This window comes from Thrips palmi, unplaced genomic scaffold, assembly GCF_012932325.1.
Source record: "Thrips palmi isolate BJ-2018 unplaced genomic scaffold, TpBJ-2018v1 HiC_scaffold_6, whole genome shotgun sequence".
NCBI classification, from domain to species: domain Eukaryota; kingdom Metazoa; phylum Arthropoda; class Insecta; order Thysanoptera; family Thripidae; genus Thrips; species Thrips palmi.
Genome location: NW_023144633.1, coordinates 865,532 through 878,600, shown reverse-complemented (window position 1 = coordinate 878,600; position 13,069 = coordinate 865,532). Strand labels below are relative to the sequence as shown.

At 66.0% G+C, this 13,069-nt stretch overlaps 1 protein-coding gene across 1 annotated transcript; it reads right to left on the bottom strand.

Annotated features, from left to right (window-relative positions):
* Nucleotides 1–1,767: 1,767 nt before the first annotated feature.
* Nucleotides 1,768–12,898, bottom strand: LOC117651708 (collagen alpha-2(IV) chain). Its single transcript, XM_034395981.1, has 21 exons — nucleotides 12,820–12,898; nucleotides 12,685–12,739; nucleotides 10,303–10,608; nucleotides 9,984–10,118; nucleotides 9,790–9,897; nucleotides 9,486–9,707; nucleotides 9,220–9,402; nucleotides 9,024–9,140; nucleotides 8,289–8,943; nucleotides 7,996–8,192; nucleotides 7,183–7,855; nucleotides 6,983–7,105; nucleotides 6,625–6,903; nucleotides 6,300–6,523; nucleotides 5,712–6,141; nucleotides 5,373–5,618; nucleotides 5,150–5,272; nucleotides 4,792–5,070; nucleotides 4,155–4,703; nucleotides 3,784–4,070; nucleotides 1,768–3,631 (listed from the first exon to the last, which is right to left on the bottom strand). The coding sequence occupies exons 1-21, from the start codon at nucleotides 12,822–12,824 to the stop codon at nucleotides 3,374–3,376; spliced, it is 5,454 nt and encodes a 1,817-aa protein (XP_034251872.1). The 5' UTR covers nucleotides 12,825–12,898; the 3' UTR covers nucleotides 1,768–3,373.
* Between the last annotated feature and the right edge of the window lie 171 nt (nucleotides 12,899–13,069).

The window sequence follows — 13,069 nt, the reverse complement described above, 5'->3', positions numbered from 1 at the left end:
GCTAACAGGATAATCGGCATGGAAGCCGGCCGTCCTCGCGCGGGGTCCTGCCGGTCCTGCAGCACGCCTCGCGTCGCCTCGCCTCGCCTCGCCGGCCCCGTCTGGGCCCCGGGCTCGGCCCTCGGCCCCAGGGCACCGCGCCCAAGATAAAACCTGGCCCGGATTTAAACCAATTGAAACTCGAGGCGGATTCGGAACGACCTCCTCCCGGCCTGGACGGCCGGCCCAATCCCGAGCGCTGCATTTTTCATCTCGCTGTTTTCGGCACGCGGCGCAAGGTCGGCCGGGAGGCCTTCTCTCTCGCACTCACGCGGCGGCCCGTGCGGGTGCGAGAGAGACAGAGCGACGCAAGCAGTGCTAGGAAGCAGCCTGCAAGTCGTCCGCGGCCTCCGCGGGGCTGGGGGTGGGGGCGTGGGGGGCGGCGGGGTACTAATCCACTTACAGGAGTACCAAGAAAGGGGCGGGGGCAAGACCGGCAAGACGGCGGCACGAGTTGGCCGTGGTTCCCTGGGCGCCGCGCCGTGCCGCCCTGCAGTGCAGGCCCGGAGCAACCCGGACGTAAAAAAGGAATATCTAGCGAGCACTTCCGGGTGGCTTTTACAGCGCAGGCGGCACAGCCCCCGGTGCGGCGGGCTGGCTCGCCGCAGCCGCTGCGCAAATTGCAGCCAAATGCCAAAGTCAGTGCCAGCTGGGGGCGGCTGGGGGCGGCTGGGCCGGGGGTGGAGCCGGAGGCAAGGCCGGGGGCGGCATCGCCATTGATCGTGGCGTTCGCGGAGAGGCACGGGCCGGTACCGGGGGCGTGCCGAGGGGCGGGCTGGGGGCGGGCTGGGGGCGGACTGGGGGCGGCGCGCAGCCTCGGCGTCCAACGCTGCTGGAGGTCCCCACGGCGATGGCAACACTCACACTCTCACTCACCGCCACGCCAGGCCGCGCCGCGCCGCGCTCCCTGCCTCCTCGCCAAAGTGCCAGGCGGTGGCGCGCCCGGCCCGGCCGTCTTATTTGCAGAGTTCGCCTGCGGATAACGCGTCGCCGAGCGCGGTGTGGCGCGGCGAGGGGCGTGTCTCGCGAATTCGTCCGCTCGGCGCGATACGTCGTATCAACCGCCGCACGCCGTGCTGCACTGAGAGGACTCAGTGCAGACACAACCCCCTCCCCCTCCCCTCCACAGGCAAGCCGCGCTTTGGCGCCCAGGCCTGATGGAAAGTGAAACACCATTCGGACTCGATGGGTGTGGGTGTGGGGCGTGGTTTCCGGGTTCCGGGTTAGGCGCTTACTTGCTCTGTCGGCTCCCTCATGCTGGGAGGTCCGCGGGGACGCGCGCCCTAGCCGCTGGCGGACGAGGACGAGGCACGCCCACCTCACTGCGCGGCGCGCCCTCCACCCTGGGCGCTGGACCGCTGGACCCTGGGCGCTGGACCGCTGGACTCTGGTCCGCGGCGCTGCGAGACGCTGCGAGACGCGCGGCGGACGCGAGGTGGCGCGACCCTGGGACGCTGGGACCCTGGTCGCCGAGGATGCGCTCCGCGCGCGCACCGCCGCAGACTGCCGCCGTGTCCCTTCCCAGGCTCGCCCCGGACCGCCCCGCCCCGCCCCGCCCCTCACCGCGCCACGGGGTGGTGGGGTGGCCGCGAGGGCGGTGGGCCGGGTAGAGAGTCTCCGCGGCTACCCCCCGCACCCCACCTTCCCCGCCTCCCCCGCGGGCCTGACCACCCTCAACCGCTCCCGCCTCGCCATCGCAAAGGGGTGTGCAAGAAAGCAGAACGACAATAAGATATATTCGACTTTTATTTATATTTCCTAATTTTTACAAGAAGTCAACAATTTGGCAGTGCGGACAGACACCTATTTTGTACAAAATAAATTGACATAGCACCAGAATCAACAGTAACTTTATGCACTAGATTTTTATATTAACGATCACTTTTGCTCGAAGTTAATTTACACTTTCAAACATGCAATTAAATACATGTGTGGACACAGAAAACAACACATATAAAACATACAATAATATTCACTTACTAAAATATTTGGTAGAGCGATAAATTAAATATATGACTGACTTCATGTTCTGATGGAACGGCAACGACTCAAGAGGTGAAAAAAAATACTCTGAAAAAAAAAATACGCAGAGGTAGAAGGGCATGGAACAGGAATGTCGTAAAAACAAAGCGGTGTTTGAATCGCGTATGGCACAGCTCGTAAGTAGACTTGAAACTTTCGGTATGGCACAAGAAGGGTTATTCCACTTTCCGTGGCGGGCGAGTTGTCAATTAATTATTTTTTGATGTGAATTTGACTGTAAAGCCTCATGTCTGACTAGGCACACCCGGTGAGGCTGGTCAATGAAAGATCGTTCCCCCTGCTACCTCGGCGGTAGTTCGGAGCGACTTTCTTGACTTCTTTTCGTTTTTTTTGGCAGTGTATGGAAGACTTCACGTTTCTAGAAAAAAAACACGAAGAATACAGAAGTGCAGCCGTTCGCACCAGTCAAAATAGGAGACGTAAAGTGATCCGTGAATAGTGGCCGGCCATCATTGTACTTAATTAAATAAAATATTCTAAAAATAATTTACAATCTAGGAACATGCTTAGCTTCGCTACCCTGTTATTTTTTCAAAAGAGAACCGAATGACTTACATCGCTTTTTGTTTGGTGATTTAGTAAAAAAGTCAGCCTCAACCTGGTCCTTGGTTTAGAAAGGGGGAAGATTCCAACTTCCATCACAATTCAGCTTCAAACACTTGCAACAATTCTACATACAATATCCAGCCCCTATATTATTTTTATGTCTATTAAATAGTTAACGACGATTTGGTCTCGCTCTTCCGATTTCACTCTCCATCTCCCAATAACTCCTCTCTTTCTCGGTAACCCACAAAATGGAAAGTATATGTTTCGTAGAAAAATAGAAAATTGGCCCAATTCTATAAACGTAATATCAAAATTTCCCTAGGCGTCCACGTGAAGTATTTGATACCTCATACGGCCTGGCAGCATGCCATGCCTGCCAAGAGAGTGTCGGAGCGAGCGAGGTTTGGCGCTACCCCGCGGCTCAGTGCTTCTAGCTTGTGCGCGGGGTAGTGCCGGGCAGTGGTGCTGAGTGTGGCGGGGGTGTGGGCGCGGCGCAGCGCTGCTACGAACACAGTCGGTTGATTGCTCTTTCAAAATTTAAAAAAAAATCTGGAGGATCACATTTGAATGCCGCCCCCTGTTCGTCCTTGGAGCTTCCCCGCGCCAGCCTTGGAGCTGTCCTAAGCAGCCGCGGCTCCCAGTCGATTGATGTCCTTTCCCACTAGGTGGCGCCACAGGCCGCAGGCCGCGCAGGTCGGCGTCAGCAGGGGGGCGGATCGGCGAGCTTCGTCCTTCTCCCTGCTCACGTTCTCCTGATGCAGACTTGGCACCTGCTCACTCGCTCGCGGAGGTTGCCGGACTTGAGGGTCTGCGACGTGGGCCGGGCGAACTCCTGGCCGGCCTCGATGGTGGCGAGCCAGAAGCTGAGCTTGTTGGCGAAGTAGTGGCACGTCCCTCTGCCGCCGTTGCACTCGATGAAGGGGCTGGCGCGGAAGTCCGCCAAGCAGGAGCCGGGGCTGGCCAGCGACTGGCCGCCGCCCTCCGCGCCCGCGCCGGTGTGCTGTGGGCAAGGACAAGCAGGGCTCCGTCAGGCAGGGCGCCTCGCCGCCGTGGCTGTAGGCAACACGCCCGCTCCGCAGCGCGCGCGTTGCCTGCCGCCACGGCGATTGGTTGGCCGGGCCACAAATTGGATGCGGACAAGACCACACTCACCATGACGAAGCTGTAGCCGTTCCACAGGCCGGTCCAGCCGTTGGGGCAGTCGGGCACCCGTAGGGACTGGCTGTGCACGGCGATGACGTTGGCGGGCACCTCGCACACCGTACACCTGGAGATGTACTTGGAGATGGCGCGGTCCTCCACGGGCATCATGGGGATGGCCTCGGTGGTGGACAGCCAGTAGGACTTGTCGTTTCTGCTGGCGTAGTTGCACACGTTGTTGAAGTCGCAGAACAGGAAGGGCATGGTGTTGAACTTGCGCACGCACGAGCCGGCGAAACCTGAGGAAGGGGTCAGTTTAGCATGGCGGTACAACGAAGGCTTACTGTGTCGCTGAGCTTCAGGTCAAGGCCGAGGCGCATTACCTAAGTCCTGGTTGTGCGACTTCTCGTTGCCCTCGATGTAGAGCAGCGAGTAGCCGTCCCACAGCTTGATGTGGCCGGGCTCGCACTGCGGCACGTGCACGCTCTGGCTGTGCATGACAAGCAGGATGCCGGTGAGGTAGTCGCCCTGCGCCTGGCACGACGCGCCGGGGGCGCCGCGCAGCCCGGGCTCGCCGGCCATGCCGGCCACACCCGGCTGGCCCTCGACGCCGTCGTTGCCCCGGTCGCCGGTGAGGCCGGGCAGGCCGGGCGAGCCGTCTAGGCCGGGCCGGCCCTTGTCGCCCTTGAGGCCCTGCAGGCCGGGCATGCCGTTGAGGCCGTCCATGCCGCGCGGCCCGGGCCGGCCGGGCAGGCCGGGGACGCCGCGGTCGCCCTTCTGGCCCGGCGGCGACAAGGGCGAGTCGCCCTTCTCGCCCTTCTGGCCGTCTCTGCCGGGCAGGCCGGCGGTTCCGGGGAGGCCCGTGAGGCCGGGGGGTCCGGGGGGCCCCACGGGGCCAACGGTGCCGGGGAAGCCGTTGAGACCAGGGTCGCCTGGAAGACGATGTCAGAGTCAAGCACGAGCAGAGTGGCGAGTTATCCAGTTGGGCTTCCCTGGCTGGGTCATGGCAAGTCCGCGTACCCTTGATGCCGGGCAGGCCGCTGTAGCCGGGCAGTCCTGGTCGGCCAGCCTCGCCCTTCTCGCCGGGCGCGCCGTACAGGCCGGGAGGGCCGTGGTCGCCCTTGGGTCCGACCAGGCCGGGGGCGCCGTCCCTCCCTGGGAAGCCGCGCTCGCCGATCTCTCCTGGGGCGCCGTTCAAACCGGGCAGGCCGGGGTTGCCTCGCTCGCCCTTGGCTCCGGGCAGACCGGGCAGGCCGGGCTCGCCGGACCGTCCGGGCAGGCCGGGCAGACCGCGGTCACCTGCAACAAGCGCACGGTCAGGGTGGACAGCGTCCCTCGCGGCGTGCTTCTCAGCGTCCTCCACGCTCGAGCGACTCACCTCTGGCGCCAGGGAAGCCGTCCATGCCGGGAAGTCCGTTCTTGCACAGCAGGCCGGGCAGACCCTTCTCGCCCTTCACGGTCAGGCCGGGGAAGCCAGGAGCTCCACTGAGACCAGGTTCACCTGGAAAAGCGATAAAATTTGAAGTTGTATTAAGGCTTCGTACTCAGAAAATTCCGATGTCCTAGAAATATTTGCTCCCTTAGAAATATTGACTCCCCACCTTTAGGTCCAATAGCTCCAGCCAATCCAGGGAGTCCTCGCTGTCCGGGGTAGCCGACGTCGCCCTTGTCTCCAGCCTGTCCGGGCAGCCCGTCCAGGCCCTGGATGCCCTTGTCGCCGGGCAGCCCGGGCACGCCGGGCCTGCCGGGCTCTCCCTTGTCGCCCTTCACGTTCACCATGGGGCCGGGCGGGCCGCTGTCGCCCTTCTCGCCTCTAGGTCCGGGAATGCCGAGCGGCCCGGGCGGTCCTGAGTAAAAAAGAAATAATTTTTAAAAATCGTGATTTTTTTTTCCTCAATGGGAAAATGTGGAGGTTTGGACTCTGGCCGGAGTTAACCCACCTGGCGGACCGTAGTCGCCCTTGGTGCCGTTGAGTCCGGGCATGCCGGGCCTGCCCTCGTCTCCCTTGAGTCCTGGGTACCCGGCGGGGCCCACGGGCCCGACCAGGCCGTCAATGCCGGGCCTGCCGTCCTCGCCGGGCATGCCGGGGGCGCCGATGAGTCCGGGGAGTCCGGGATCGCCCTTCTGTCCCGGGAAGCCCATGTCGCCGCGGTCACCCTTGGCGCCGGGGAAGCCGTCCGCGCCGGGGCGGCCGACCATGCCCTGCTCTCCCTTCTGGCCCGGGACGCCCAGGCCTGGCCGGCCGGCGTCACCCTTGAGGCCGGGCAGGCCGTCGTAGCCCTTGGGGCCCACGGGGCCGCGCACGCCGGGGATGCCGGGTTCGCCCTTCTGGCCCTTGGCGGACACGGGGCCAGGCTCGCCCTTGCGGCCCTGCGGACGAGAGAAGGGCAAGAGCGTGAGTACAGCTCGGAGCGAACAAATGTGTACGTCAAAACGGAAACAAATGTTGAGTTAAGTTCCGGCAGCCACTGCGTCCAATCCGACGCGCGCTCCCTCATTGAACGGGCGACCCAAAGTGCGATACTCACCGGCAAACCTTCAGGCCCGGCGTCTCCCTTGCTGCCTGGAATGCCTGGAAGTCCCGAGAGTCCCTGCGGCCCTGGCAAGCCCACGTCGCCCTTGGGGCCTGGAGCACCGGTCAGCCCTGTCATGCCGACCTCGCCCTGAGGTCCGGCCTGGCCGCGGAATCCCATGGGGCCCGTCTCGCCCTTCTTGCCGGGCAGGCCGTCCTTGCCGGGTTCGCCGGGAATGCCTGCAACGCAACACTCGTCAAGTCCGTGTCGAACCAAGCAGGCCGCTGAGATGTGCGAATCGGCTCTGCTTTGGCTCTGATTCAACTTTGCCGCGACGTACCTGGCGCGCCGCGGGGCCCCATGAAGCCCTTGGGGCCGTCGAAGCCAGCTGGGCCGGGGTCGCCCTTGGGTCCGGGGAAGCCGAGGGCTCCGTGTCTGCCGGGCAGGCCGACCGGGCCGGGCTCGCCCTTGGTGCCGTCCACGCCGACGCGGCCGGGGGTGCCGGCGGGCCCTGGCGGCCCGAACGGACCGGGGTCGCCCTTGCTGCCCGGCAGGCCGGGAGGGCCGTTCAGACCGGGGATGCCGAGGTCGCCCTTCTCGCCCCGGAAGCCGATGAGACCTGCGCGGGAAGTTCGAATGTTGAGACGCCAAAGCGACCAAGGAGGAGGTACGGACAAGAAAGATGCTGTGCGTCTTACCGGGAGATCCGTCGCGTCCAAACTTGCCAGAGAGACCGGGCAGACCTTTCTCTCCCTTGAGGCCGGGCGGGCCTGCCGGGCCGGGGGGTCCAACAGCGGAGATGCCGGCGTCACCCTTGGCTCCTGCAACACACACGCAATGCACACGCAGTAAGTCACCGAGCAGCCCGAGCCATCGCAGACTCGTCACTCGCACTCACCCTTGTAGCCAGGAAGTCCAGGGGCTCCAGGCGCTCCGTTCCTGCCAGGTTCGCCAGGGAAGCCCATGGGGCCGAGGTCGCCCTTGAGTCCGGGGGGTCCGGTGCTGCCGCGCGGCCCTGGGGCGCCCGGCTCGCCGTTGAAGCCCATGGGGCCTGGTTCTCCGCGCAGCCCCTGCAGGCCCTTCTCGCCGGGGAAGCCAGGCTCGCCCATCGGCCCAGACTCGCCCTTCCTGCCCTCGTTGCCCTTCTCGCCGCGGTAGCCCTGCGAGATGTTCTCCGGCATGGCGGGGCACTGCCCGGGCGGGCCCTTGTCTCCCTGCGGCCCGGCGTTGCCCTTGTCGCCCTTGTAGCCGTTCTGGCCGGGGAAGCCTGGCTCGCCCTTGAGGCTGGTGCCCTTCTCGCCCTTGGCGCCGTGGTTGCCGGCCCTTCCGGGCGCGCCGTCCAGGCCGGGCAGGCCGGGGAAGCCGTTGTCGCCCTTCAGTCCGGGGAAGCCAGGCTGGCCGGGGGAGCCCTTCTCGCCAGGGGGTCCGATCGGGCCGGCGGGGCCTTCGCGCCCCACTTCTCCGCGCAGGCCGGGGGGCCCTGGCTGCGTCTGGATCTGGTCGCGCGAGATCTGGGCGTCCTTGCCGGGGAGGCCGGGGTTGCCCTGGATACCCGGCGGGCCGTCCCTACCCTGCGGAAGGCGAACAGGCGAATCGGTTACCAGTGGCGCGGTCAACGCCCGCAGACCGGCGGGTAGGCAACCCAACACGCACGCCTGCGGTGTGGCGGCCAATGCGCCGGGCGGCGATCAACCCCGCTCGTTCTACTCACCGGAAGGCCGGGTGGGCCGGGGAGGCCGGGCCTGCCGTCGTTGCCGATGAGTCCGGGTCGTCCTGGCTGTCCCTGGGGTCCGGGCAAGCCGCTCGGGCCGTCGAAGCCCGCCTGGCCCGGCTCTCCCTTCTCGCCGGGGTTGCCGGGCGAGCAGTCCTGGCAGCGGCCGCCGATGTCGCCCTTGGCACCCGGAATACCTGCAGTGGGGCGGGAGGGGTTGAGTTCGGAGTCTGTACATTGTTGTAGCCACCGAGCGGCGCATATTCGTTGAATAACAGTGCAGGAGAGCTTACCGGGGTAGCCTGGGGTGCCGGGCCGACCTGCCACTCCCTTGTCGCCCTTGGGTCCAAGCATGCCGGGGGCGCCGGGGATGCCCTCCAGCGAGTCGGCGGGGAAGCCGCGCAGGCCCTGCGGACCTCGGTCGCCCTTCTGGCCCTTCTCGCCGTCGCGTCCGGGGAGTCCGTCCAGGCCCTTCTTGCCGGGGATGGAGATGCCGCGCTCGCCGGGGGCGCCCCTGAGGCCAGGGGGTCCTTGCGGTCCGGGGTAGCCCTTGGGGCCGACCTCGCCGGGGAAGCCGGACAGGCCCGGGTCGCCCTTCATGCCCTTCTCGCCAGGGATGCCCTCACGGCCCGGAGCTCCGGGCAGGCCGGGGCCGCCTTGGGGCCCGATGGGGCCGCGCGGGCCCTGCAGGCCGTCGTAGCCGTCCGCGCCCTTAGGGCCGACCGGGCCGGGGTATCCACGGGGTCCTTGAGGTCCAGGGGGTCCGGGGCGCCCCTTGCCGCCACCGGGAGGCCCTGGCGGTCCGGTGAGACCGCGCAGGCCGGGGCCGCCGTCGAATCCAGGCTCGCCCTTCAGGCCGGGCCGGCCGGGCAGACCGGACAGGCCGTCGACGCCGCGGTCGCCCTTCAGGCCCTCGGGACCCGGCAGGCCGGCGAAGCCGGTGGGGCCCTGAAAAAGAAGGGTCCTTGATGAATCCATCGCCATCGCGTCGCATCGCGACCACACTGCAAACCACTCTGGTCGCTTACCCGCTGGCCGGGTGGTCCGGGCAGTCCCTTCTCGCCCTGCTTGCCGAACTCGCCAGGCGCGCCGGGCTCTCCGGGCACGCCCGCCTCTCCCTTGACGCCGTCGTTGCCGCGTTCGCCCTGAAACAGCAAACAGCGTGGCGATGCACACCCATGCGGGCAAGCCATGAGTGCGAGAGAGACCGGTGCCGAGACTCACCCTGTCGCCCTTGTCGCCCTGCTCGCCGCGCGGCCCGACCTGGGCGCCCGGCGCAATGTGGATGTAGCCGCCGTCGCCGGGGAGCCCTGGCGGTCCCTTCTCTCCCTTCTCTCCGGGCAGGCCGACGAAGCCGAGCCCCATCGGGCCCTTGTCGCCCTTCGGGCCGGGCGGACCCATCGGGCCCTGGCACGAACAAGAAAGAGAAAGAGAGTTAGCCTGGAAGGATCTCGCGGGGAACACGTTGCAGCAGGTCGGTTGACGTGTACCTCCCGACCGAGGTCTCCCTTGAAGCCTTGCGGTCCTGCCGGCCCTTGGATGCCGGGCGGGCCTGGCTGGCCGCGAAGCCCGTCCCTGCCGGGCTGGCCCTTCTCGCCCTTGGGGAACAGCCCCGCGTACGCCGCCTCGCCCTTGTCTCCCTTCGGGCCGGCCGTTCCCGGGAAACCGCGCGGCCCTTGCTCGCCGGGCAGTCCAGGGCCGCCGGGCGCGCCCTGCAAACGGGAACATCAAAGGGTCAAAGTGGGTCAAAGGGAACAGCTACAGGGCCTCCACTGAGGCGAAGCCAGGACGTACGTCTGTGCCGTTGCAGCCGTCCAGACCGGGCCGGCCTGGAAGTCCAGGGGGCCCCACTTGTCCAGGCAATCCGCTAACACCGGGGAAGCCGGGGATTCCACCGCGCCCCTGGAAAACGTCGACAAAATCAACAGTTAGTCCAACTTGACGTTAGTTTTTCCAACTCGCAGTCCGCAGCCTCAGGCGTCACTCACCCGGTCACCCTGGGGTCCTCGGGGGCCCGACAATCCGTACTCGCCCTTCTCTCCCTTGGAGCCGGGCAAGCCCTCCGGACCGGGGAAGCCCTGCTGACCTCTGGGGCCTGGAACTCCAGGCACTCCAGGCGGGCCCTGCGGAAATGCAGAAATAGAAAGGAAATAAAGTTAGTCGTTGAAAAGTGTGACGGCGAGCAGCGGTGGGGATTCGAACGCCCGCCTCCGCACAGTCAAGGCAAAGTCTTGGCTGAAGGAGCGGGCAGGGCAGGCGTCGAATAAGTTGCCTACCCCGCAGGCGCCCTGCTCGACTTGTACTCACCCTGTTGCCCTTCTCGGCGAAGCACTTGGGCGCGCACGCCGCCCCGGTGCCGTTCCTCCGTGCCGCCTCGATGCCGCTCGCGTTCACCAGGTCATAGCTGCCGCCGGCGGCCTCCAGCCCCGCGGGGGCGCGCCGCCGGGCCTCCTCGTCGGACTCCCAGCGCCGGGCCTCCTGCTCCCTGCGCGCGTAGTCCTCGTAGCGCCGCGTGTCCTCGTACCGCCTGGGGTCCTCGTAGGTGTCGGGCCGCCGGTCATACAGGCCCACCCTCTGCCGCGGGTCCGAGCCGTTCCAAGATGACCATTGCTGCTGGAGTGAGAGAGAGGAGGAGAGAGTGAAACAGGGAGACTGATTCGGCCTCGGCACAGGAAGAAAATACGAAAAATAAATGAGTGAAATTCGTATTGAGCTGAGAAATGCATTCCATTGATTCCCCCACTTGCCAACGGGCCTGCATTTCCCAATACGTCCCTTCCCCCTCCCCTTGCCTCCCGCCGCCCGACCGCCGCAGCCGCCGCGTGAGTAGTTGGATGCCACTATCAATTGGCTCGATAACCCTGCCACGTGATATGGCTACTCGCGCGGCTCGCGCGGCCTGGGCTCCAAATGGCTACACTTCGCCCGTGCGTGTGCGGCCGAGTGTGTGTGTGTGTGTGTGCGTGGGTGCGCGTGCGTGTGCGGGGCGCGCGGGCTCCAGCCCAACACGAGCTATTTCGGTGGTGGCGGGCCGAGCGGGCCGAGCGGGCCACGGGGGCGTTGATGTTTTCTAGCGCCCCACCCCGTTCCCCCATTCCCTATTCCCCATTCACTCTATGCACTGGCGGGGCGGCGGCGGCACAAGCGGCGCATCGTTTACAGATTCGAGCAAAAGAAAAACAAACGAATGGACCTGATTGTAAATCCTGGCGATTATCCGCGCCGCGCCGCCACGCCACGCCACTGGCAGTGAACTCGAGTTCGGCTCCCTTCCCCGCGGCGCGAAGCCAGTAAGGCGATACGCTTGTTGCTCGTTCCGGGCTTGGCCGGCAGAGGGCGGGGCGGTTGTCCCTCCCCTTTTCGGACACCCCACCGCAGTGCCATGTCGACAGCGAGGGAAGACCTGCACCGTGATTGGCTGGCAGCGAAGCCTCGGCCGGTCGCACCTCGGCGCGCTCGCCTGACAGCCTGACAGTGCAACTCGGCCTGTTTGACCTCAAAGGCGGTACATGTCGCCACGCGCGGCCCGGCCGCTCGGCCCTGCCGCTAAGGCCCTGCCCGGCCGCCGGGGCTGGAACACTGTAGCGGAAGCACGCCTGATATCGGCCGCGGGAGCTTAGCCCCCACGCCACTTCCTGCCCCCACCCCTCCCCGAACCCCCGGACCACCACCAGCATCACTTGCACCGCAAATCGCGACTTGCACATCCCCACCACACCTACCACCCCCCCCCCCGCCGAGCCCCCCCCTTCTCTTTCCCCCGTTCACGTGAAGGGGATGACTTGCCTTGCCGTCGCGGTTATATTTTCCAAACTGCATTTTTTGCCGCAATTTTATTCTTTTTCGGGTCTTTGCCTTTGCCAAGTTCGCACAGGCGGCGCGTGGAAAGCAGAAACCGCTTCCGCGAGCCAGCCCCCCCCCCTTTTCCCCTTCCACCCCTTCCACCGCGCGCAGACCTGACACCGCAGCCAGCACGGCCAGCGCGGCCGCTCGCACCAATCCTAGCGCAACCCTTCCTTCCCGCGCCACAGGCCGCAGCACTGTATGTGCACAAAACAAGTCGTCGCGATGTTGCGCCGCTTCCGAGAATAAACCCCAAAGTCGCCGTCGCGTCGTCGGAAACTTACAGTCGTCGTCGGGAACGTTAAAAGCCGAGGGAAAAGTAAGAAAGAAATAAAGAAACAGCGAGGCTGTGCGCGCTTTGTGCACGACACTGCACGGCGCCCCCCGTCAAGGCGGTCGGACGTGCCGGGGCGCGGCGCCAGGCGGGGGCGTGGGCGGGGACGTCCCCCTGCGGACCCCTGGCCGTCGGGGCGTGGCCGCCGAAGTGCGGAAAATGAAGGCCGCCGGCGGGAGTCGAACCCGCGGCAGCGCAGAAGGCGTGGGCGGGTCGCCGCGCTGACGGCAGCCGTCGCGAGCTTGGCGTGCTGGCCGTGCTGGCCGTCCGCTCGGCCTTCTGGGAAGGGCCGCACGCCCGGATGCGAGTTTGGCGGCGGCCGTAGGGCCCTTTGGCTGCCTTTGGCTTGGCGGAGGCCGGCTTGGCGGGGGCCTCCGACTCCGGCCGGGACCCGCCCCTACCCCCTCCGGGCCCGCGGGCCTCCGGGCCTCCGGGCGGGAAGCGACCGCCAACACATGCCTGCACGCACGCCGCCACACCGCATCGCCAAAATGCCGAAGACCCACACTCACCGCGTTCACTGTCGTCGTGCCGAGAAGCAGCCCCGCGAGCAGGGCTCCGGGTAACCTGGAAACAAGGTCCTTTAATCCACAGGGCACAGGCAGCACGACGCACACACACGCACACACACGCACGCACACACGCACCACATTTCGCTGCGTCCGCGGCCCGGTCCGCGGCCTGGCTGCTGTGTGCTGCCCCGTGGGGCGCGCGCTGTACGCGCGGCTGTGCCCGCGGCGCGCTGAGCCCGGGGACCGCGTCGACCGCGTCGAGACGGCCGGGCAGTGCGGGCCGTGCGGGGCTGCACCACACCACTACCACACTGGAGCAGACGGAGCAGTACTGGCGGAGCCCCGGGACTGCCGGCGCGGGCCCCGGCGGCACACACGGCCCTGC

What these genes read in the sequence shown, in the direction of transcription:
- LOC117651708 (XM_034395981.1), bottom strand. An exon ending in CGGCCTGCCCGGCATCAAGG is followed by an intron (nt 4,704 to 4,791) that starts GTACGCGGACTT and finishes ATCGTCTTCCAG; the next exon opens with GCGACCCTGGTCTCAACGGC. An exon ending in ACGGCTACAGCTTCGTCATG is followed by an intron (nt 3,632 to 3,783) that starts GTGAGTGTGGTC and finishes CCTTGCCCACAG; the next exon opens with CACACCGGCGCGGGCGCGGA.